Here is a 26,027-nt window from a genome sequence, read left to right as displayed (position 1 = left end):
CAAAATTGCTCTGTAGTCTTACTTATTTCTTCAGAGAAAAAGAAATTTATGCAAGCTCCTTGTAAATAAACAAGACTGTGTCAAAGATACCACATATCTAAAAGCCAAATTGTTTTTATAACTGAAACAAGATTATATCTGTAAGATTCATTTATAAAATCTTATATATTTATTCATGTGATCCAACTTGTTGTTTTAAGTGTACATAATAAAGCACAACTCAGGGCATAGGTATTTTTACTATGTGGATAAACTAAGCTCACACATATATCCTGATTTACAGTAGATATTGAGTTAGCAATGGTTCTCTTTATTGAATTCAGTTTTTGTTTCTGCATTTAGAATAAACAGATATATTGAAAATGGTACTTTTCCACATGTGGCTACAAGACTTGACCAGGAAATATCAAATCACATAATTACTGCACTTCTCAGTGACTCAGATGTGAGCTATTACAATGAGATCCTCTAAGAAATCTAGGACTAAGCTCTTCTAAACTTTAATTTTTGGCTTCTACGGTTTTGCTTGGTGCTCTTGCACCCGAGTCTGCTTCTTAAAGGTTTCTGAGCAAAGTAGGACTTCATTAGATTGTATTATCAACATTAAAAAATGTTAGTGAAAAAAAAAGGTTAATGCTGTTCTTGTACATAACAAAATGAAACAAGTAGCCACATACACTTATTGTAGAAGCTAACTTTCTCAGCAATATTTTTGGCTACTTTGATAGTAAACATGACATGAATTTCATTTAAATGTCTGAAGTATGAGGAATGTGCTCAGTAAAAGTTAAAGGGAAAAATAATGATATAAAAAATTACTAATGACATGAAGATAAGTGACTGCCAAATTTAACGTAACTCCCTTTCAACACAGCCAACAAACAGATTTGACTGCAATGAAGAGGTGGAACAGAGAACTTCTGGTTCTCCAGTGAAGGATTGAAGGTGTCTCAACTATAGTTCACTCATTTCAGCACCTGGCCCAGAAGAGGTATTTACACACATAAAGTCTATCTCCCTATTCCCACTTACTTACCCATTGTGCTATACAGAACAGAGGAAGTCCTGCAATGTCACATCACAGACCTTGGTGCATCTAGCCCAAACATTTCTTATCAGTTTCCTCCTGGCAGCATACAAACAGTTTCTTTCTGTTACAGAAGTCCTTAGAACTCCTCTGCTATTGGGTAAAATGACTAAGACAAATCTTAAGTGAAGAAAATTAGCTTTATTTATGTAAATTAGAAAAATGAACTGTTAGAACTTTGGTCAAATGGTTAATTCTGTACAATTTACAATTATATTTATATACAAAACTTATAATAAAATACAGTACATCACACTTTTCCTGAGTCACAGTGTGTTTCTCAGTTCTGTAAATATTTTTCTTTCTTTCTTTCTTTTAAAGTAATTAGATTCAAGAAGGAAATACTATCCTCAGCTTGATAGTGTTTGGTATAGGTAATACTGGTCTCAAGAAAGAAGTCAATACACTATATGTAGAAAATATTTTATAGCCATTGCAATTTTGATAGTTATTTTTCTATATTAAAATATGTTCCTTGAGAAAAACGTTATGAGTTTGTTGCACTTTATTTGACACAAAACAAGCTGACTTCAAATATGTCCGTCTCTCATTGCAGAGATACATAAATTTAGGTGAGTTACATGTATATATAACCGATCATTTAAAGATCAGGAAACATACATCCAGATAGAGCAGGTGTCTGAATTGAGGCACAGTATATTAAAATTGCTGTCCTATCCTGGACATGATATGTAAGCTTCAATTGCCTGGCTAGCATAATACAAAATTAACACAGGTATACATCCTGAGAAGTGAGACTGTGTCAAGCGGCAAGGCACCAAGCCTGCAGATACTTACATATGCATAATAGTCCCACCGTGTAAAGCACTACAGAGTCCTCAGTGAAGCAGCACTGTCAAGCTGTACGTAACAGCATTTGTTACGTCTTGGCCAGCTCAAGAAGTTACTAGGATTAAAGCTATCGATATTACCTTAATCGAGTTGAATTTTTTGAGATCAACAGTAATCTACTGCAAGGCTCAGAAGGATATTTAATCTGTTTACTTAATGATGCAGTGTGTTAAATTAGTAATTAGGATAGATTACAACCTGCAAGTAAATTTATGTCCCAGTTAAATCCAAAAACCAATTAGAGTAACTTATATTTGACAAGCATTGATTTAAACCAAAATCAATTTTACTTAATGGCAAAGTGCGGGTTGCTCCTAAGTGTATCTATAGTAAAGTTCACTACAGTTTTTAAATACAGGCATGTGCATTTCTGTATTTTAGTCCAAAATAAACAAAAAATATAGATTAGATGACCACTGATAGATTAATTCATAGTGTTTAGAGATGTTTAAGAAGACTTACTTGAGCAGAAAGTTATCTAGAGATTCACTTTCTCTTTAAAACTTTCGGTAATACTTCAGTGCAAAGTGAAATACATGAGACTGATTCATAGCAATCCTAGTCTGATTAGAAATTAAAAGGGACATTTTTTTTCCTGTTGATATCAAAGTGCGTAAAATGACAACAGGAGACTTTAAAGAAAATTGGTCTTTAGCTGAATGCTTGAACTTTTCCCAGGATTCTTTGCATGTTTAGCAGTCTTCACTTTGATGCTTTCTTGATTGCCTTTCACAGCTGACTCGAGCCTGGCTTTCATAGTTGGAGAGGAAGCCATTAGTTTTTTAAAAACTGATGAGTACTGTGGACCAATCTGCATCAGATTTTGCAAAGCAAACTCATGTAGATTTTTTGCTGAGTTTGTAGCAGAAACCAGGGCATTTTCATCCAAAAGAAAGGAAATAAGGATGGGAAGAAGGCAGACCACCAAATGAGCACCTATAAACATTGAAAACGCAATGTAAACATACACAAATTCTAACTAGAAGTATTTCTCTAAGTTAACATTTAACACAAGCTATAAAGCTGCTATTATTTGAACTGTATGGTAAAAAGCACCAACATTCTTGTTAGCAATTTTGTTAGCCATTACTGTTCAGGACTTGGATTCCTACTGGTTGTTTTAATTTGTTACCGATGGCAACTTTCAGCACGTCTAATGCTTTGGATAGTAGTAATGGAACTTACGGTGCTCTTCCTCAGCGGTGGCTGTAAGAGCTGTAACCACCTTTATTCCCTCCTGAATGACTTGAAGCTCAGCAGCATTTTCAGGTTTCACTTTTTCTGTTTCCTGCAGTTTTCCCACAATAGATGGTACTAAAGAATGAATATAAGGATATGACACAGTTTTGTTTGGATGCTGAAAGATGGAGTGCAGCAGCTGGTAGCACTTATACTGTACCTAAAGGGAAAATCAAATTTGCAGTTACAAAGTGTTTTACTTAAAAATACAAGTCAGAGTGTTTTAAAACCCACAGCTTCTCAGATAAAATTTTAGGGAGGGGGAAAAATGTGCCTCACAGCTTGAAGAATTCGTCAGGTTGCAGGCCTCTAATGCTCCTTCTTACTTTACAGGAGCATTATAACTTGTCATCGAATTATTAAGAGAAACTAGATCATGCTTCCTGTTTCTTTCCACTAAGTCCTAAGTATCTTCCTACATTTTTGAATTAAGGATAAAATATTATTTTTGTGTGAAGATCGTATCTTAGTATTGTTTTGAAAATAGACTCTTTTTTTTCCGCAAAAAATACAGCCGAATTAAAATAGGTGCTTAAAATGTTAAACGTTACCTCTGTCAAACTGCAGGCACAATTTTAAAAAGCCTCAACTGATGCAAGCAGCTTGCATATCATTGGAAGCCAACAGCATCGAAACTGTCAAGTTTCTACAGTTTCTGAAAGGCTCAGATGCCTAAACACGTGGATAAAATTTGCACGTGTATAGTACCATTTTCTTGCAGTCATATTTGACATCCTCATTTTCCTATCAGTGGAAATAAATTTTTATAAAACTAGAAATGCAATATATCAAAAAGTACTTTCTTACAGCTATTTCTCAAGTTAAAGGTAACTTTGTTTAAATTTTTGCTACTACATTAATATATTTAGAGAAAATGTAAGAAAACCAGTTCACAGTGAATTCTCGGTCAAACATGAAGTCTAATGTGTGTTATTCTCAGAGCTGGACTTTCAGAGTGAGGAAGTCCCAAATCCTCGAAAACCTATTTGTATTTGCAATGATCTTTTTTTTTTTCCCCTGATATCCTGTTTTTTTAGATGAATAATAGTAACAGATGAAGTGTGGCACTACAGTCCAAGGTAACTATGTAAAAATATACTAGCTCAATCATTCATCTAGTTCAATATACTGCCTCCAGCAGCGGCGACGAGCTGATGCTTGTGGGACAGCAGAAGTTATGTAGGGGTCCTTGCTCCAGCTCCAGAAGACCCACAGCTGAGTGATTTCTCTGATAAAATGCATTGCTGGACATGTTCTTGCTAACTTGTTCAAACTGTATTTTAAAATACAACAGATATAACCAGGACAGAATTATCTGGAATCAACGCACAGCACAAGTGAAACAACAGAAGAGAAAATAAGCTAAAGTCCATTTCATACGATATTGATATTCTTATAACTTCACCAGTACTTACAAGAGGATCTTTTGAGTCAAGTGTTATTTTAAACTTCTCGATACAACGCTTTTGAAGGCACTCTATGGTAGTAACTTCTGGACTGGTAGACATAACAAATACTGTAATAGCAGTGAGCAGGCTAACTTCATCCAGTTCTTGGAGAAGCCCATCTACTATCAATAAAGTAAGCAGTCTGTTAGATTTGCATTAAAAAGTAATTCTATTAATCCAAGTGTTAGAAAGAGGTGGAATAGAAGTATCAATGTCTAAATTTCTTTAGGAATCTCTTTTTTTCAAAGACATGACAAATGCTGATGCACTGATATGGACTTTTACTATAATAAAAGCCAAGGCCAACCCATAACTCCTGTTTATTGCATCATACCATGTAACTACATTGTGGCACTACATAATACAATAACTGCAGGCAGGGTAAGCCTGCAATCCCACGTCTATACCTTTACAGATGATGACTTCTCATGAATTGTGGGAACAAGATTGCACTATAGTTTCAACAGTACTTGGTAGCCAGTTAATTCTCCTGTAACTAAGATATTAGTCTTTTTTTCAGATGTGCATGAATTTAATTTAAATAAAACCAATCAACCTTTCACTCAAACAATTTCTGTTTTGTTTTTTAAACACACAACCTCCGAATTTTGCTTACCTTGATCCCAACAGTCAAGCACTGTCACCAAAGCACTACGTAAAAGATCAGTCCAAGCACTCCGACTCTTCTCTGCTCGAGCCATTGGAGAAGACAAGAGTCCTTTAAGAGCTTGTAGAGATGCAGCAACTGTCAAAGGTAACTGGCCATCTCGCGATTTCACAGCAGTTTCTTTAAGTACTCCAATAATTAGGTACAAGATAGTAGGAAGAACTGAAACACTTCCTGTAAAATACAGCAAATTAATTTCACAGATTAAGAAAACCCAGGTACCTTTTACATTAAAAAAAATTCAAGCGTTTTTCTTGAATTATATTTTTTATTTACAACTTCTCATTTTTCATCACCTATGTGAATGGAGGTACTGGTAATTTGAAGAAAGATTTGAAATATTGTGCAAAACATGGAGTCAGACTGCTTAAGTAAAGTTAAACCTTTTCCTCTTTCAAATTAGCATTGTATATTCTGGTTTTGTTTAGTGACAGGGGGCCTAAGGTGGTAGCTTCTGTAGGAAACTGCTAGAAGTCGCTCCCCTTCGTTTAGTGGACTCGGCCGGGCCGAGGGCAGACCCGCTGCTGGCCAAGGCCAAGCCAACTGGTAGCAGAATGTTCCGTGATAATGCCTCTGCGATAGTGTATTTAAGAAGGGGAAAACAGGAAAAAAAAAAAAAAAAAAGAAAGGAGAGAAGATGTAAAGAAGCTGAGCGGGGGCAGAGAGGGGGAGGCGCGAGCCTTGTGGGCCTTGCAGGCCTCACCCTCTGGCCTCCCGCCGGGCGGCCATCTCGGCCCGACTCGGCCCGGCCCGGCTGCAAGAAGTGGAGAGGAGATGGGAAGTGAATGAGATGTGAGAAGATCCTGAGAGGCATCTGCCAGCCTGTTGTGAAGAACTTTTCTTGTGAGAGGAATGGCTGCAGACACCAAGGTCAGTGAAGAAGGGAGAGGAGTAATGCGGCTCCTGGCCAAGATTCCCCTGCAGCCTGTGGTGACAACCATGGTGGAGCAGGTTGTCCCCCTGCAGTCCGTCCACGGAGGTCCATGGAGGAGCAGAGATCCACCTGCAGCCCGTGGAGGACCCAACACCGGGGCAGGCGGGTGCCTGAAGGAGGCTGCAGCCCGTGGAGGGCCTGCTGGGGCAGCTGTTCTGGAGGGACTGCACCCTGTGGAAGAGATGACCCACGCCGGAGCAGTTTCACAAAGGACTGTGGCGTAGGGGTGGGACCCCACAACGGAGCAGGGGAGGAATGTGAGGAGTTCTTCCCCCAATGATAAAGCAGCGGCATGAAACAACGTGTGATGGACTGACCACAACCCCCATTCCCTCTTCCCCCCGTGCCACTCGTCATGGGGGGAAGGTAGTAGAGAAAATGTTAAGCCCAGGAAGAGGGAGGTGTGGGGGGAGGTTATCTTATTCTCTGTCTCATTATCCTGCTGTTTTTAGTAATGAATAGTTTTCCAAAAGTCGAGTCTGTTTTGCCCATGACGGTGACTTTAAGGATTTCTCCCTGCCCTTATCTCAAACCTCGAGCTGTTTTTTCTTATATCATCTCCTCCTATTCTCTCGGAGGGTGGGGGGAGTGAGAGAGGGACTGCGTAGTCTGGTCCCGATCGGAGCTGAACTATGACATATATCTTTTCCTTAATTATTTTATTGTATGAAGTGTGGAATTATGTCATGTTCAGAGAAAAGCAAGGCAGGTTCGAAGAGCAGGTTCAGGATCATCTGAGGAACTTAAAGGTGCACAAGTCCATAGGACCTGATGAGATCCATCCTCGGGTCCTGAGGGAACTGGCGGATGAAGTTGCCAAGCCACTGACCGTCATATTTGAGAAATCGTGGTCTGGTGAGGTCCCCAACGAATGGAATAGAGGGAACATAACCCCCATTTTTAAAAAGGGGAACAAGGAGGACCCGGGCAACTACAGGCTGGTCAGCCTCACCTCTGTGCCTGGCAAGGTCATGGAGCAGATTCTCCTGGAAACCATGCTAAGGCACATGGAGACCAAGGAGGTGGTTGGCGACAGCCAACATGGCTTCACCAAGGGCAGATCGTACCTGACCAATTTGGTGGCCTTCTATGAGGGGGTGACAGCATCGGTGGACAAGGGACGAGCAACAGATATCATCTACCTGGACTTGTGCAAAGCTTCTGACACTGTCCCGCACAACATCCTTCTCTCTAAACTAGAGAGACACGGGTTTGATGGACGGACCACTTGGTGGATAAGGAGTTGGCTGGATGCACTCAGAGAGTGGTGGTCAACGGCTCAATGTCCATGTGGAGACCGGTCACGAGTGGCGTCCCTCAGGGGTCCATGTTGGGCCCGGCCCTGTTCAACATCTTTGTCGGTGACATGGACAGTGGGATAGAGTGCGCCCTCAGCAAGTTCGCCGATGACACCAAGTTGTGTGGTGCCGTCGACACGCTGGAAGGGAGGGATGCCATCCAGAGGGACCTTGACAGGCTGGAGAGGTGGGCCCGTGCCAACCTCATGAAGTTCAACCAGGCCAAGTGCAAGGTCCTGCACCTGGGTCATGGCAATCCCAGGCACAAATACAGGCTGGGCGGGGAATGGATTGAGAGCAGCCCTGAGGAGAAGGACTTGGGAGTGCTGGTGGATGAGAAGCTTAACATGAGCCGGCAATGCGCCCTTGCGGCCCAGAAGGCCAACCGCATCCTGGGCTGCATCAAGAGAAGCGTGGCCAGCAGGTCGAGGGAGGTGATTCTGCCCCTCTACTCTGCCCTGGTGAGACCCCACCTGGAGTACTGTGTCCAGTTCTGGAGCCCCCAACATAAGAAGGACATGGACCAGTTGGAGAAGGTCCAGAGGAGGGCCACAAAGATGATCAGAGGGCTGGAGCATCTCTCCTACGAGGACAGGCTGAGAGAGTTGGGGCTGTTCAGCCTGGAGAAGAGAAGGCTCCAGGGAGACCTTATAGCGGTCTTCCAGTACCTCAAGGGGGCCTACAAGAAAGATGGGGAGAGGCTGTTTAGTAGGGCCTGTTGTGATAGGACAAGGAGTAATGGTTTTAAAATAGAGGGGGGTAGATTTAGATTGGATATTAGGAAAATATTTTTTTATAATGCGAGTTATAGAACACTGGAACAGGTTGCCCAGAAAGGTGGTGGATGCCCCATCCCTGGAAACGTTCAAGGCCAGTCTGGATGAGGCTCTGAGCAACCTGATCTAGTCGGGGATGTCCCTGCTCCTTGCAGGGGGGTTGGACTAGATGACCTTTGAAGGTCCCTTCCAACCCTAACCATTCTATGATTCTATGAAAAGCAAGAACAGCAAGATCAGAACGACTGAGGAGCAGAAGAAGAGAAGCTATGGAAGTATACAAAGTACTGAATAGCAGAAAACAAATTATCAGCATCTAAGCATATTTTGCAATGAAGACAATACAGTGAATGAAATTAACAGGGGGTAATTTCAAAACTGTTAAGAGGAAATACTTCTCTCACATAATGTCTAGTTAGCCAAGGATGTCATTGCTCCAGGAAATCACTAAATTCAGTAGGATTAATAAGAGGATTGGAGACTAAAAATGCATAACAAAAAAATCCTAGAGTTATAATAAAAAACTCTAACAAATATCTTGAAAAAGAAGACCTAAGAAGAGAAGCAGATCGTCCCACAGCCTACTGAACAGATCTTATTCTCTCCCTGAAAATCTCATAGTTGTCCTGTCAGAATAAGAGACTACTAAAACAATATTAAAAAAAAACCAAACATCACAGGAATAACATGGCATAGCAGTTTTGCATATTCTTATGTCTTTGAATCTAACAGTGATACAGAATTCTGCACATATTGGGGACAATCTAGAAACCTGAATACTTATGTGTTGCTGCTATCTTAAGTTCTGATTCAGCAAAGCAGGGAGTTAAGTGTATGTCTTAATAAGCTTATGCCCTTCCTTAATCAGTAAAATGCTTATGTTTTTAAGATTTTAATATAATGATGTTGATGAGAGACCTGTCGAACAATGACATATGCATATTCATTCCTCTGAACCTGAAGATGTCTATTTTTAAACGGCCAAGTCTCTGAAAATTGACTATTGGAATTCAATTGGAAATGCAGTTCATGAGCATAATTTATTTGAAAATTTAATTATGCATATATATCATGACAGGTATCTGAAGTAAGAGACGTGGCAGTCACAGAACTATAACTTCAGTTACATACTTAAAGGGGAAAAAATTATGCAATTCCACATAGGAATTCTCTTGTCTTTGATTATATGAGTTGAATTTTGGAGATACTTCCTTATTCAATTGACTAAATAAGCAAGCTTAAGCTTCTAATTTTAGTCACCTGACTTAAACATTTAAGTTCTCTAGTGCAAACATTCCATCTGGTCTGATCCTGCAAGCTGTTAGTTTGTGGACTAACTTCAACAGCTACAGACAAAAAGAACTACAAGGAGATGATAAAAAATCACAGATTATTTTTCATACAAGATAGTTGCCCTCAGATCTATGTTTGTTTCCTTTTGCTTTGAACTGATAAATACCGAGCTGCAGTTGGAAAAGAGAAATTGTATCATCACCCTACAATGACAACAAGAACTACATACTATTCCATTTGGAGTATGCTATCCCTGGAAGAAGAATCTTGTAACAGAGAACAAATTAAGAAAAAATAAGACATTTCCAGAGCTGATAAATGCAAAAATTTACATAAGGTAACACAGATACCTAAGGTGAGAACACAGGAGTAGAGCAGAAATGGTTTATAGAGTAAACAGTACTGAAAAATCACATGTATGAATATGATATTGTGGGGAGTGGGGGGGTAACCATCTTGAAATTCGGAGTGAAGCCAAAAAGAATCACAGGTGAAAGTCAACTAATCTGAGAAATCAACCATAACTCCTTACAGTGGTTTCCTAATGTTTAAATGATGGCTTTTAGTGGAAGGTGACATGATACATTTCCCTTTTAAATTTAATTTATGTCTGCATTATAAATTCTAGAATAGACAATTCAGGTAGAATATAATCACGTAGCTATCATATACTTCCCTGTACAAAATGAATCTATTAATTGCACTGCTACTTGTGGGAGGAAAAGAAAAACTACTCCTTTAAAACTGCTTCAGTTTTGTAACTTGTTTTGTAATCTGACAGTCAAAAAATTAATTAGAACAGGAAACTGTCACAAGCAAATCAACAAAACCTGCTGCCAGATTTATCCAGCTGAGAAAATTAGGTAATAGCAAGTGGGCTCAAAAGAGCCCAATATTCTTTCATTAATCTTTCCTTGTAATGAAACAGCATACCTTCAGGAGAGCAGATTGCAGGAACATCAGAGAGAATAACTAATGCTGCTGCTACCAGTCTGTTTCCATCTTCTGACAATAACAGATGCTTTCCAGATTGAACTGCAGGGCTACAAGTTAATTTAGGGTTAAGCTGGGGAAGCTGTCTAACAAGAATACAAACACACAACTCCAGTGTTGCGAAGACTAATGATTTCCCAGGCACCAGTCCTCCTGTATCTTTGCCTTCTCCAAATTCCGGTAACGTTTCCTTTTCTGCAGCACCATCATCAACTAAAACAAAAAGAAGAAATATGGCAGAAATCTGGAAGCAAGGTACAGCCTGCAAAAAGTTTACTTCTTAAGACTGTTTCCTCACCAGGTGATAATCTTGATAGATATACATGTGCATGCATATATATGCAAAGTTCTACTGGCAAATATCCGTCCTTCTGAATAAGCAAATGATGCACTGATTGTCAAAAGGCAAACGTGTGTGCAATAAATTCAGACATAAAACGTGCTGAGGCACCATGCCAATATGAAGTCACCTGACAGAAGTGTTCTGTTTCTTCTCCCATTTTTTTTCATTTGGAAAAATAATTTTAGGAAGTTACAATCAGAGTAACTAGTGGAGTCTGGCTTGTAACAGCTGCATGTGCTGAGTCTCTCAGTTGCTCTACTGCAGCTGATCCTCGCTTTTTACTAAGACTCCTCCCACCCTGACACCACACAAGACTATCCTAACTGCAGTTCCTCCAGCTCTCTGCTTCACTTCATGCTCTCTAGTTACCACCAAAACCACCTGCTATCTATCATACCACCCCAATGTCTTATATCATGCACCTGGACTGACTTAAGTAAACCAGGATTAGTTGCAACACTTCAATTAAGATGCATCTTGGAATATCACTTCAAGAATCCAGTTTTCCAAGAAAGAACTGCTTTAACCCTGATAACATATACTCAACGTCTCATATATTACTGTACCTTCTGCACTTCTCCGCTTTTCCTTGACGTGTTCCTGCGCTGCAAAAAGAATCAGGCGAACCACTTCAAGGGCAGCAAGCTGAATATCAGGTGATTCTCTGGTCAATATTAGTCGATGCAAAACATTCAGCAGCTCTACACCCAACTCCTACAGTAAGAAAAATGCTTAATATATCCCCATTTTACTGCAGGAATTTTAGAAACTTGTTAATATTTGTTGAAGCAAACATTATTACTCTTACTAATCTCACTAATTGATACAGTCACAGGAGCTAACATTTTCTTAAAAATCTAGCTCCTAGCTCCCATTAGCAGCACTCCTGCTTGATTCTCCCCCCAAAAAATAGCAATCACAGTAATTTAGAAATAAGGCACTTAAAACTAGTAAAAAAAACCCCAAATAATCTTTATCTTACAGCTTTTTAACTCTTGAAGGTGGGGACGCTACACTGTATCCCTCCTACAGTATATGCATCTCCTTGGAGAGAGCACCAATACTCAGCAGAACTTAGGCATGTCCACAGGCTTTATCACTTTTGCTGTGTTAAACAACTGCATGGCACACAGGATGGTATAAAGCTTAATTTAAAGAAAAAAAAAAAAAAAGAATTTTGAAGTTACTACTTCTTCTTAGGATCACTGTTGTGCTGTGGTTTTTTAGGACTTTTTTTTTTTTTTTAATACCACTGCTTTTGTCCAGTTTCCTTTTATCATCTTCAATATTTACAACAGAATTGACTGAACTGGCCCTTGACAGAGGGAGTAAGATAACTTTTTTTCTGAAATTCTGTCTTTACCTGGCTCTCATCCTAGTCATCTAATTACTCCTTCCTGACCAAACGTCCTCAAGTTCTCTGCCTCTGTTCTTACAGGTTCCATGTTGTGCTCATTTTCTCTTCTCCCTCTAGGGCTTTGGTTTTCGGTAAACTGTATAATTCACCTACTACTTACATGTTGAAGATTCCTGGATATACTGTAGAGGATAGAGATATTGTTCTAACTAGAATTATGTCTTAATTCTGAGAGGCTTTTGATCATTAAGACATTACCTGATCACCACCTATTTTAGACCTTGGCCATGGAACATCAAAGAGTGCCTGCAGGGCACGTAAGCAGGCAATAATATTCTCCATTGCTGCATCTGATCGAGGAGAGCAGAGAAATTCCACGCTAATTCCTGTAAGCATCAGAAGAAAAAACAATGATATTTGCTTAAAATTTTAAGAAGTAATTTTGTCAGTTACTAAGTAACCTAAGAGTAGGTTGAGCAGACATAGAAATAGCATTTGCATTTTATATTAAGTGAATAAATCTCCTATTGCTAATACATTGGGGCAAGAGCTATATTTTCCTCAAAACGAGAGAGCTTCAGCTTCTAGACAGTATAAGACACAATTACAACTGGCTATTAATGTAAATAAATTAAGAAAAATAGAGCAATTTATGAGTAAAGCACTGAACTCTCGGTCCAATGAATAGGCAGATAATTCATAATGAGTATATAGCCGAATATTTGCCTAATCACACTGGTTTCTGTAATAGAAGGAAGTAATGGGAAAAGTAATAATAGTTCCCATACTCAAAGGCTGAGGCTTTATCTTCCCATTTTACAAAAATGCTAAAGATTGCAGCTACCACAACTGGATCACCAGCAACGAGTAAATTATATGAAAGCCTAAGCTTGCAAATCCGACACTAGATAAAAACAATCACTTTTTTTCTGAGCTTTCAGGACCCTTCAGATGACATTTTATGACATTGGAGATAAACTTCATATAAACTGTGGTCCCAGTTGTACAGCTGTAATTCCAAAATGTGTGATGACTTGGGAAACTAATCAATGTACACTAAGGAACTGCTGTGCAACAGAAAGTGTCCCTGTTTTAAATGTCTTTCAGTTTATCTGTAGGAAGTGAAAATGAACAAGTGGAATACGTTCAGAAGCAGAATAAATGAGCCAGGTGTCCATAGTAAAGCATACGAAGTCTGAAGCACTAATCCAGTAGTACAGGAAGCTGGGGAAATGAGTAGGTTTTTTTTTATCAGAGGTCCCACTTTTAACTGAGGGAGCAATGGAATTCAAAAGAAAGCTAGCTCTGTGCAGCAAGACTGGGATTCAAAAGAATCCATATGCATCTGGGTCATACAAACCCAGTCCAAATAGGGATCAAAAAAAGAAGTATACAAAAGGGAGACCAAAGGAAAAAAAATACCACCAGAAATGCCTAATTGTATAAATTTAGAGAAATGGGACTGAATTCAACTGTCTGATTAGCCTCTGCAGTATGAGAGGCTTAAACATATCTTTATGTGAACTTAAGGAAACACTTATTTACCGTGAAGGTGACTGAGCTCTGACACAGGTTGCCCAGAGAGGCTGTGGAGTCGCCATCCTTTGAGATATTCAAAAACTGTCTGGAGATGGTTCTGGGCAACTGGCTTTAGGTGGCCCTGCTCGAGCAGAGGGTGGACGACAAGATGACCTCCACCAGTCCCTTCCAACCTACACACTATTTGGTGATGCAAAACTGTACTTCAGTGATGCTAAACCATACACTCTGTAATTGCAGTGCTACAACCACTATAAAACCCACTCTTGAACTTGTACATTTATGAGTAGAGCAGTAAGCACTTGCTTAGGACTTGTTTAGCTCACACTGAGTGTTTTTTTCTACCACATTTGGGAAAACACTCTACAATTTCCTCACTAGGACTTAAAATTCTTCTGACTGTATATTTTTCTGAGAGATGCAATATTCAATGATGCAGTTAAATGTGAATGGTTAAATACTTGTTTGTTAACAGTTTTATCTATTAAAATTGACACTTTGCATCTAGACAGATTATGCACTCACTAACCCAAGATAAGATGAAATCTGTCAGTATTCACATCCTCAGGAGATTTCACCAAGGGCCTGGTAGAAGAATCTTGACACATTGTAGTTGGGGTGACAGGTCTAGAGAGATTAGTAACTCCTTCATCTGGATCAACAACGATGAAACCTGTGCTAGTAAGCCATAATGCTGTAGCATAAAGTATTAATGCCCAGGAGTTGTAGTAATGAGGTCTGGCTTTTTCGATTGTCTCTGCTGTATAAAATGTACCACCTACAAGAAGAGAAGTTAAAGTTTTAAAGATGTCATTTATTTTCAACCACCATTTCTTGTTCTTTTCTTATAAAACGAGATTATTCTTCTTACTGAAATTCTATTTACCGTATTTTATGTACAACTTTTTTTTTTTTCAAATGTGCAATATTAAAACTCAGGCTAATGAGGGCACTTCATTTAGATTTGTTTGGATAGAATCCAGTACAATTACATTTTTCTTCTTTCAACCATAAAACTACCCAACAAACAAGAATACCAAACAAACAGGTTTCACTGATGTGAAAAGTACTGTTCTCAAAAGCAGTCTTTATCTTTAGATAGGTACGTAAGTATGAGTATTCTCTATACAATTTAATCTTACCATAATCGTAACACAAGTCAGCTAGGACATTAATGATGTGCACTTACAAGTGACCTACTGCGGTAGTGTAGCCCCTCTTGGGACCAAGCTATGCAGACTTTCGCTCACTCTCGCTACCCTCCGAGGGAACGGGGAAGATAAAATATAAGAAGCAGCTCAGGGTTTGAGATAAGGACAGGGAGAGATCATTCAAGTTACTGTTACGGGCAAAACAGGCTCAACTTGGGGAAAACTATTTCAATTTATTATTAATAAAACTAAAGCAGGATAATGAGAAAGAGAAAAAAAAACAACTTCCCCCCTCCCCGCGCCCCTTCCCAGGCATAATATAATTTCAAATTATCTCTACCTCCTTCCTTCCCCGAGCGGCACAGAGGGGAAAAGGGAATGGGGGTTATGGTCAGTTCATCACATGTTGTTTTCCACCACTCCTTCCTCCTCAGGGGAAGAACTCCTCACATTCTTCCCCAGTCCCAGCGTGTGGTCCCTCCTATGGACTACAGTCCTTTGTGAACTGCTCCAGTGTGGAGTCCATTTCCCCGGAGTGCAGTCCCTCAGGAACAGGCTGCCCCAGCATGGCCCCTCCACAGGCCACAGCCTCCTTCAGGCATCTGCCTGCCCCGGCGTGGGGTCCACCATAGGCTGCAAGTAGATCTCTGCTCCTCCGTGGGCCTCCATGGGCTGCAGGGGGACAACCTGCTCCACCATGGACTGCACCACAGGCTGCAGGGGAATCTTGGCCAGGAGCACCATTACTCCTCCCCCTCCTTCTTCACTGACCTTGGTGTCTGCAGCCGCTCCTCTCACAAGAAATTCTTCACAATTGGCAGGCAGACACCTCTCACGTCTCTTCACATCTCCTCTCTTCACTTCTCTTGGCCAGGATGGGCCAAGTTGGGTCCAGATGGCCACCCAGCAGGAGGCCAGAGAGCGAGGGTCACAAGGCCCTCAAGGGTTGTGCCTCCCTCTCTCTGCCCCTGCTTCTTCACTTTTAAAAAACTATTTTCCCCTTCTTAAATACATTATCACAGAGGCATTATCACTGTCACCAATTGGCTCGGCCCTGGCCAGCAGTAGGTCTGCCCTAGACCTGGCCAAGTCCACCAGACAAAGGGGAAACCAGCACACCTATGAAAATACAATTGATTTGCCTTCTTACCTTCAGCAGGTAGTTGCAATGCATATTCTGAAGGTAAAGTTAAGAGAGCAAAATCCTGAAGTGCAGCAAGCCAGAGCTTGCTTAGTGTTCCAAGATCTTCCTGTACTAAGTCCAAAAGTCCACTGGCTGAAGATGTTACATCTCCGTAGCTTTCTTCTGCAGAGTTTGCAATTTTTAAATAGTGACTGTGTGCATCGCTTTTATTTTTCTGCTTTTCAACTGCTACTATGTAAACCTGTTTACACATTTGGAGAGAGATTTACAAATATTAACACTTGGAAAACTACTGTGATCATTAGCATGACAACTTGTTGAACATACATGAGGTTTCGCTCAGAATCTATTCCAGCTTCAAGTCCAGTAGGTATGGGTGGACCAAGCACTTGTTTTCAAATCTTCGGAATCCACTCCCCCAGCTAATCTTGAGGCAAGAGTTCCATAAAGGGAAAACTACTAAAATTCCTAAACACAGCTGCAGTTAACGTCCCTGCTCTTAAAAATTAGTATATTACTTGCCCAGCTTTAGCTTCCAACCATCAAACCCTGTAATAGTTGCAGCTACAAGACTGAAAAACTCATTACCAAATAATACACTTACAATCATGATCTGAAATCACAGTCAGATAATTCCTAAATATTTTTAACTGAAATGCCACATTGCACTTGCAACCAACATCTCAAAACTATGTATTACTCTGTGTTAGCAGTAAAGAGCGAAGAGTACAGCCTTACACCACCTGCAAACTTTGAGTGTTACCATCAGTAGGTTAACTTCAGTGTGAGAAGGTTAATTTCCCTAGATGCTGCTCTAGTTATTGAAAAACTAGTTTTACTTTGTCATAGTTTCTCATATCTGAGATCCAGTAGAAAGTTACACAGAGTTTGCTTTGAAGACTTCTAGTCATCTTAATTACACACTGGAACAATCTACAGATCTTCACTTCTTATAGTTAAGTCTCACATGTAGTCTGAATTTTGTCTCAGCTTATGACCAGTGGTAGGTTATTGTTATATGCCATTAAAAACTTTTTCTCCATATAATAATCTTAAATTGATCACAGCACCTTATCTTTTCCTGACCAGATGAAAGGGACTGATCTACTTAAATATCTCGGTGTAAGCGTATTTTCAAGATTTTTATTCTCCCTTGCTAGCTTTTCTCCAATGGCTTTCCTATTTTGCCAATATCCTTTCTCAAGTATGGACACCAGAGGTTGGTATGTTTTTCTACAAGTGTTCACATAAAAGCTATCTGTTGCCTAACTTCTCCTTCAAAATAGCTCTCTGGTTATACACAGAAGTGTCATAGTAGCTACATAACATGCTCAGATTTAGCTGGTTATCAACCTTCAGCATTTAAGGTGCTTCCTAAGACACATCTTCTAGAGATTACGTACATTGTCCACATTTTTTATTTTTAAATATCTAACCTTGCATTTAGATGTATTAAACCAGTATTCACGTGAGCCAACTTTAAGACAGTTAGCCAATGCAGTACTAAACTGACATTGTAAACTTACAAGAACTATCTGTAAGAAAATAAATGCCAATAGACAATGAGAAAAATGACACCTATTTAAGATGGTATGTTCAGTGGACCATCACCATAGCCATTTATACCACGCCAATTTAAAATTGAAATATTAGAACATGTTAAGAAATTCATATTTCTTAAGTACTATACATATGTCTTAATGCATAGTGTAATACAAACAGTTTAACTAGCAGTGCTTTTGTCAAGTTTACAAAGTTCACGTACTGTTTAGAGGTATCAAAGCAAAGGACCAGCAACTTCTATTTAATGAAGTATGTAAGAAATTCCTGAATCCATTCTGTCTGAAAGGTTCTAACTGACCTACCACATGTCGAGACTGTCATCACAGAGCTGTTAGACTAACCTCCGCCCAAGCCTTAAGCACAGCCAGTATCTCCATAGTTGAGGCGCTTTCATTATATTGTTGACTTTGTGCTTCTTTTCCAGCCTGCACTTTGACCAAAGAGGATACAAGCAACTGGTGAACCCTTCGTAGGTCATTAAGATCACTTACTACACCACTTGCTATCCAGGCACTGCATACCTAGTGTTGTAAAACAGAAATAGTGAGAAACAAGAGCCAAACACCACTGGATACTGTTTTTATAATTTATAAAATGATGTAAATGAGATTTAATTTCTACTGAAATACAGTTACTCTCAGATAACAATAAAAATTAAATGACATTACAGTTCAGTATACAAAAGTTACAAAAGCCAAAAACATTAGAGGGATATCATAAATAACAACGAAAGTATCAACAGCTACAGAGTTTCTCTAAAGATTTTAAAGTGCATAAAACCTTTGGGTTGTTACAACATACAGGTAACATGGGTGACATTATTTTATGTTCACTGAGGATTTGAGACTAGATGATTTATTTCCTTTTTCCTGTGTGGCGTATCAAGCAAAAAGAACATTTCAGAGGGTCTATTACCTAAAATTTCTGACTTTCAACACTTGCCTGACATGCTTTTGCAGTGACATCAGGAGGAGTTTCTGGAGCAAAGGCAGGCCTAAGCGCTGCTCCAACCTAAAAAGAAGTTACACAGCACGTGATAGATAGTGAGCAATTAACTAAATAATGAGTTTTCATAAGTAGGCTTTGTTGCAGTTTTCCTTTATGAAGTATAGTTTCCTTTTCATTTTTCCACTGTTTCAGTGAGGTTAAAGAGCAAGGAGATAGTTGCAGTCATACTTTTATTGGTTTGTTTTGCTTACACTGAAGACATGGTTCTCTTTCAAAGGTCTTCAAAGTTGATTCTATTTTTTGCACAGTCTAAAACTGAAACAGAATCCTCTTCCTTCCTAACATTTAACTTGATGAGTAGCCCTCAGAAGAAAAAACAATGTCCCAAACCATGAAAGACTTGCAAGACACCTAATGAGTGGTATTTCCTTACTCATAAAGAACACAGATTTAAGGAAACAAACAGCTGAAGTTGGTCAACTTTGCAACGTGAAAGAAGGGGAGAGCACAAATCCCATTCGCCTAATAAAGAACACACAAACATATACTTATCAGGTTGCAGATTTTACCTACTCTCATTGTTGAAAGGTATTTAACTAAAGGCTAACGCAAATTTCCCTTGCTGCTTTAGCTGATACCTGGAAACTCAGACTTAAGTCTGATACTCTTTGAAATGGAAGTATGAAGTGTAGTACAAGTACACAAATACAAGTTTGTGAAAATAAGTGAAAAGGGCATTGTTTTTAATGACAATTAATAACAGTTTCTTAAGATCCCCTAAAGCTCAGGCTTCATTTAGGGAATTTCTGAACAAGATTTCAGAAAACCATTCTGGAAAATCTATATCCATCTATTTCTGGTTATTGTTATGGGAAAAAAAAAAAAAAGGACAAGAAAAAGACTAGATATCTAACTGCTTCACATCTCTTCAACTTCTATGAAACAGTTCAGGAAAAAAAGAAATCTATGCATAGTATTAGTAGAAACTTTAAGGGAAATGATGGTTAAAAGGAGAATTAAAAGCTCTGCTTGTGACCTGCTTGATTGTCTTGGACACCAAGGACAGATACTGTATTTTTCCCCTTGGTAGATCCAAACTAGATCAAGGCAATTCTTTCCCACAAAGAAGTGCCTGTAGAATAGAACTGTAATGGCAAAAGCAAGATCAAAGTGGGTTAGAATGTCTTCAGTGCCAGGATCTCTCAACTTCGTGAGAGAAAATGATCCGACTTATTCAATGCCTGCTAGAAATTGAAGAATGAGAGCCAGATGAGGCTTAACATAGCTGCCTGTCATATTTAACATAAGTGCAGTCTGGAATTCAAAATGATCAGGACATCTTCTCTCTAAGTCTCAACCACGACTTAACTGAAATAGACCTTGTGAGTACAATCCACACTTTTACCTCCTCTAGCTTATTTATTGACCATGATCTCCTAGTGTGATCTCTGGTGTGCAAAAGCTGTTTATATTTAAATATTAGTTTTAAAATGATAGTTGCTCCTAATATTTCTTGCAATACTTCCAACACTTTGAAACCAATGCTTTAAAAAAAAAAAAAAGCCCCAATGCTCTATTCTCTTTTTGTGTATTCAAATAGGGAACAGGGAAAAATGCTGAAACTGGAAAAACTTTGGGGCTAAAACATTATATGCCAACTGAAAAGATGCTTTCTAAGGAAGTTAAGTTGAAGAAATTAGTAATAGTTTCAGTAACTAACTGAAACCCAACTCTAGCACTATGCACTGCAAAAAGCTAATTTCTTTTAGTGATTAATTCTAAACTTTCTAAAGTTATGAGCAATGGTGCTTACATTGGCTTGATATTGCTCCAGAATTATATGACCTGGAAACTCTGGTTCTGGAACAGCTGCAAACTTCCGAACAACAATCAGCAATGTTTGAAGCCCAGAAAGACGAAGTTGATCACTGTGATCTGTGGCAGCCATAAATGCCATACGGATCAAGTCAGCTAAATGCAATACCAAAAAGTCATCTGAAGACAAAACAGAAATTATAAAATAAAATAGTTTTATTACATTTAGACATAATATATTTTATAAGACTGCTCCCAACATTTTTGAAATGTATATTACCTTATATAAAGGTATTATATTTATATATAAGGTAATACACCTTATATATAAATGTATATTACCTTACCACATATCAAGAATTTACTTAATGCAGCTTGCATATAACAGTTTTACTTGGACATCTTATGTTAGCTGATCTTGGCTCCTTTCCATTTGAATGTGAAAAAAAAAAAGTACTTAGAATAAAACATAAATATCTTTATGTATGAGGCAGATTTTCTAAAAAAAGTGTTTTCAGGAAAAGACCTCAACATAAACACAGAGAGGTACTGAAAATTGGCACTGTGTTTCTACTGGTAATTATGCAAATTACGGAAAGAAAATAAGTGGAGTTGTTTAGTCACACTCCCAGTTATCAAACTGGGATGTTGTAGAATGGTGCCGCCTATTACTTCTGATTGCCAATGCTCATGCAGAAACAATGAATTCCTACACATATGCCACGGTACTATAATGAGGAAAGTAAGGGTAAAGTACTGCAGCAATATGCCAATATTATGGCAAATAAAAATTGCTCTACACCTTAATAAATACAGGCTTCCAATCCGAGTAATTAAAGGTTTCAACAATTACAAACAAAAAGTTTATTATTAATTTCTTAAGATGCAAACTGCTAACATTTATTTTATGCACAATTTGCATTCTGTGAAATTCTGTCAGTGCTTAACACATACCTCTTGAGTCACGTTGTTTTCTTTCCTGAGCCAAAGTTATGTCAAAATGTGCACTGCTGGCATTTTCGCACTGGCTTATAATTTTACAAACACACTCTGCTGCAAAAACTCTGGTAGACCATCGTGGATTACTGAAAGGATGGAACTTCTCATCGCTGTCAGACGTTAATACAGATGCATCATCCACTTTGGCAGTTTCCTCTTCTTGAGTGGTATCTACTGAAGCTACTGTATTGAAATCTGTATTTAGGACACAGGGGTAAAAAGAAGAAATGTAATATTCTTTCTTAATGTAACTGAAAACTACAGAAGGACTCATAAGTATCTTCAAAGACAATTTCTAGCCTCCAACTTGCTATGACTTCCTTCAATGTTGGGGTCTTAAAGTAATTAAAACTAAAATGTAACAAAACCGACCGTGTTTGGCTGATATTACTTGCTGGAAGACAAGATCAATACCATGAAAGTAAATGAAGAACTGCAGTGAAAGAAGTGACAGAAAAAAAACCTTGGAAGTAAGTGTGACACATCAGAAGCTAGTACCTTTCCAAATAAAACCTAAGTCCAAGACGTTTTTCTCCTGTACAGCAGATAAAATAAAAGAACTTCCTCCCCACCCCCCAGTATCCAGCGAGTAATTAATTTCATCTGCTCAGGAGTTTCATTATGATACAGAAGGTCTATATCATTCCTATTATTAAGAAAAGAGAGGGTCTGACTATTTTTCTTGTAGGTACTAGGCACAGGACCCACAAGCTCAAACATATTCTGTATTTCCACTTCTGATATGGAAATAAATTAATATTAGGACCAAAAATCAACAATAATATGAACAGGCAAGAATACCAAAACATTTACCAAACCTTGTTCGATAGCAAAAATGCAATCAGAAGGGAGAAAGTCATATTCCTTCTGAAAGAACTAAGTTAAAGAGTTCAGTGTTTCAATACGAAGGACGGCGATACACTTCATAAATGTCAAACATTCAAGAAACAAGAATACTTTCTCTCAGTGACATGCTGTACTGCTGCAGGCCTTATTTTCATTGTATTCTCAAATACAGTGTATTAGGACTTACCAGCTGAGGCAGCAAGAACATCTTTACAAAGCTTCAGCCAAAAAGAGAGCTTTTCAACTGCCATTGAAGTAAGCATATGAGTCAGAGTCTCTTTGATATCTTGGCACAATCTTTGATCCAATTCTTTGTCCAGCAAGCCCAGCAATGCCCCCTCCAGGCCTATTTCTCTGATGTTAATACCTGCTAAGAGCAAAGTCTGTGAGCTGAGCGCTGTACATCACAAAACTGCAGTAATAACCACAGAAATCCCATTGAAGGTTGCACACAGAGTATCTTGAGAACAACAAGTATCTAGCCCTGAAATACTTTTGAAATAATAGTATTAATTGCTTTAATACTATATCTAAGTCTTCTGAGTACAAAACAAAAACATTGAACTTTTACAGAAACATCCTAACAACAGGAAGAAAGTTATCCCAGGCTTAAAAAAAAAAAAAAAAAGAATCCTACTCTGAATTTCACAGCATTACCCATTACCATCACCACAGCATGTGAGCTCCTGAAAAAAAAAAAATTGTCTTTCACCATCTGATTCCTGACATTGACTCATAAAGAAATTCTAAAACAATGTTTTAACTTGTCTCCAACAAAGCTCAAAACCAGACACACAGAAATAATTCATTAAATGAATATTACCCTGTATTACCAATTTTAAAAATCAGCATCTTTACAAAATGGCTATAGTCTATCTTTTCTGAAAATTTCCAGATGAGCTTGAAATGAAATGCAAAGTGAAATCATTTATTACTGCTGTCCCCTCACAGGAAGGCACATGAGGATGAACTAGTGATCATTCTCAGGCCTTTTAGCAAAAAACCCAAACCTTTAGGAAGTTAAAAATTCTAGGGACCCCAGCTGATCATTAATTAACCAGTTCTCCAAAGAGGTCATCAGAAACTTTCTTCAACAGGCTTTGTACACCTTCCCTCAATGACAGATTTTTAATTTAAGAAGACATTTATGTGGGAAAATAAAATTATGAATATGCATGTAAAATGCAGGACTATGAAGCAGTTACTACAACAGCTACTGGCTAGATAGGCTTACGTTTCTCTGGAACTCCACTTGCATTTTCTCATTTAGTGACCCTTACTATCTATAGTATAAGAAAAGCAGTAGTATCTTCATTTTATCACTAAGAAAGGGTTTGGATGCTTCCATAATTTGGTACTATATAGAGAACTAAAGCAGAAAACCTTTTTGAGTTAAAGATTTCAAGAACTTAGCAAAGTTTTCACATCCATACTACAGCGTGTTTAAAATTCACTATCAAAGTGTCAAGCTCTTTGATTGCAAAACTTCAATACGTTACCTGGAGTAAAATCTTCTCTACTCTCTTTAACTAATGCAACAGCATATTCTGATACCTCAGCAGCTTCTCTTTGCACAAGTTGACGTAAGCAAGCCACCACTGCACGTCTCAACAATAGGTATGAGCTACAGAGATTTACCTAAAAGAAGAAACAGTAAGATAGCTAACAAACCTTTACAGCAATACCTCAGTAAGGCCAGTATTTTGTGAAGAATCACAGTTACGACAAATCTGTGAAGTCAGTAAGCATGTAATTGATTCTATTTTTGCTCAGTTTTTTTTTCATTTGTTTGATTTTTTAACCCAAAATGAAAGCTTTTGCAATTCCTGTAATCACTTTTAACATATCAGTACTTTTAATATTTTCTCTCCAAAGGTAACTTATAAGACTGGTTTGGAGGCAGATCCAACTCCCACTGCTATCAGCAGAAAGACCCCCATTAACTTCAACGACAGCTGAATCAGGGTCTCAGTGAACAATTAACTTTATTCTTTGACTACAGGTTATATGTAACAGGTTTGAAAACTCAGTACAAGAGAAAATTACTCAAATCATCCTCAGATGTAACTAGAGAAATGCCAGTTTAACCAAGGGTGAGACAGTCAATCAGGCTTTAGTAAATCTGAACTCCATGCATGAAAGGAAGTTTATAAGAAAGGGCAAAGAGAACAGTGCTGCAATTTCATTGCAAAAAATATATACTCAGATTACATTAAATTAAATTTTAGAGAAGGCAAGAGGAAAGGTGGGAGTTACTGGTAAATGTATCACACTGAGACAAGTCAGCTCTCCTGAGCAGTTTCTAGCAAAAGAAGTTTATAGCATCACCATATTTTAACACCACCAGGCCAGTGTTTGTTTTTTATACTGAAAAATACATGATAACAGATTCAATATTATAGGAACAAGGAAAAATAATTTAAAAAACCAAGACATAGCCTCAAGGGTTTTTTTGTTAAAGTGGGGTTTTCTGATTTTTATTTGCTTGCTTTCAATTTTAAGAACATTCTGAAGGGGATCCCAAAGATACAATGAAGCAGCTGTTCGGCCAGGGAAGACAGCTACACCAATATTTATGCAGCTTCTTTTAAATTAAGCTTGGGCTATCATGAAAGAAATTATTCTCTACAACTAAGCAATTGTGTACCCTTAGCTGTCACCATCCTTAAAATAGACAGAGCTGAGTGTCTGCTGCAGGGAAACCTTGCAGTAAGGTCATGCTCCTCATTTGTTAGCAGCAGGTCAATGAATGTTAGTCAAAATGACTAATATGTATTAGTTAACATACAGTTAAAAAGAACAACTTCAGGATAACAGGATGATACAGAATTTCAGCTTTGTTACATTAGCAAAACTAAGCTTAGTCTTGTGAATTTCTATGCATGCACATGGATTTACAATACCGAGATACATATTTAATACCCACAAAGATAGACGCCGCATAATTCTTCTAAAACAAAAGAAATCTGACTGCATTAATATATCTGCAAGACACTTTAATTGACACTTTAAAAACAAGTGAAGCTTTTAATGCAACATTTATGCAAGCAGGCTACACATTCTACTGTCAAGTTGGACATGCATAAACTGCGTGCTCATTTTTAATAGGGAAAAACCAGAGGATCCAATTCAGGCTATGGAATAATGCAAGATGCATATTTTTAATCTCTCTCATTCTCACACATTCTAAGCAGGGGACAGGACTAAATAACAGACACAAAATGCAAGCATCACATACAAACTTAAATGAACAAACAGTTCTCTTTCTGCGCTAAACATGTTAAAAACAAAATTATGCCTCACTAAACACATAAATGAAATGTATGTCTGCCAATCTGCAGGAAGTTAGGAAGGGCCTGGTTAGGATGACAATCAAATGTCACTTGACATGCTAAAAGGAATTACATTAAAATGGTTAAAAGGAAAAGATAAAAGATGAAATAAACACCACTGCAAACTGCAAAAGTTTAGGATTAACAAGGCACAAGGACCTACCAACACAGAATTATCCAACAAGATTTCCTGCACAAAAACAAATGACAGACCAGTCATGACAAAACCAAAATATCACAGTGATACCAACCACACAAGGAGACCATGTAAATTCAGCATAAATTAAAATTCAGAATATTATCTCAAACATACCAAGATCCGAACTTGCTTAGTTCATTTAATTTATATTAATGTTGAATGCACTTAAATTGCAAGCCAGCTGCCCCTAAAATTCGTACTTAA

The 26,027-nt window shown here is 38.3% G+C and overlaps 1 protein-coding gene across 3 annotated transcripts in view; it reads right to left on the bottom strand.

Annotated features, from left to right (window-relative positions):
- Nucleotides 1-1,208: 1,208 nt before the first annotated feature.
- The window catches only part of HEATR5A (HEAT repeat containing 5A), a 73,244-nt gene continuing 48,425 nt past the window's right edge, over nucleotides 1,209-26,027 (bottom strand). The window contains exons 23-38 of one of the 3 annotated variants that reach the window (XM_086750053.1): nucleotides 25,788-25,814; nucleotides 23,792-23,930; nucleotides 22,480-22,662; nucleotides 21,402-21,641; nucleotides 20,446-20,627; nucleotides 18,627-18,695; nucleotides 18,026-18,205; nucleotides 16,128-16,362; nucleotides 14,356-14,604; nucleotides 12,546-12,673; nucleotides 11,497-11,644; nucleotides 10,528-10,800; nucleotides 5,243-5,467; nucleotides 4,594-4,748; nucleotides 3,125-3,338; nucleotides 1,209-2,875 (exon numbers count right to left, since the gene is read on the bottom strand). In XM_086750053.1, coding sequence (XP_086606179.1) covers nucleotides 2,574-2,875; nucleotides 3,125-3,338; nucleotides 4,594-4,748; nucleotides 5,243-5,467; nucleotides 10,528-10,800; nucleotides 11,497-11,644; nucleotides 12,546-12,673; nucleotides 14,356-14,604; nucleotides 16,128-16,362; nucleotides 18,026-18,205; nucleotides 18,627-18,695; nucleotides 20,446-20,627; nucleotides 21,402-21,641; nucleotides 22,480-22,662; nucleotides 23,792-23,930; nucleotides 25,788-25,814 — 2,949 coding nt within the window. In that variant the 3' untranslated portion in view covers nucleotides 1,209-2,573. The remainder of the gene's footprint in view (nucleotides 2,876-3,124; nucleotides 3,339-4,593; nucleotides 4,749-5,242; nucleotides 5,468-10,527; nucleotides 10,801-11,496; nucleotides 11,645-12,545; nucleotides 12,674-14,355; nucleotides 14,605-16,127; nucleotides 16,363-18,025; nucleotides 18,206-18,626; nucleotides 18,696-20,445; nucleotides 20,628-21,401; nucleotides 21,642-22,479; nucleotides 22,663-23,791; nucleotides 23,931-25,787; nucleotides 25,815-26,027) is intronic. The other 2 variants (XM_086750054.1, XM_086750055.1) reach the window with 2 other exon arrangements.

The sequence above is a fragment of the Chlamydotis macqueenii genome, chromosome 5, assembly GCF_036417535.1.
Source record: "Chlamydotis macqueenii isolate bChlMac1 chromosome 5, bChlMac1.mat, whole genome shotgun sequence".
Classification (NCBI taxonomy): domain Eukaryota; kingdom Metazoa; phylum Chordata; class Aves; order Otidiformes; family Otididae; genus Chlamydotis; species Chlamydotis macqueenii.
This window is presented reverse-complemented; position numbering and strand designations above follow the sequence as displayed.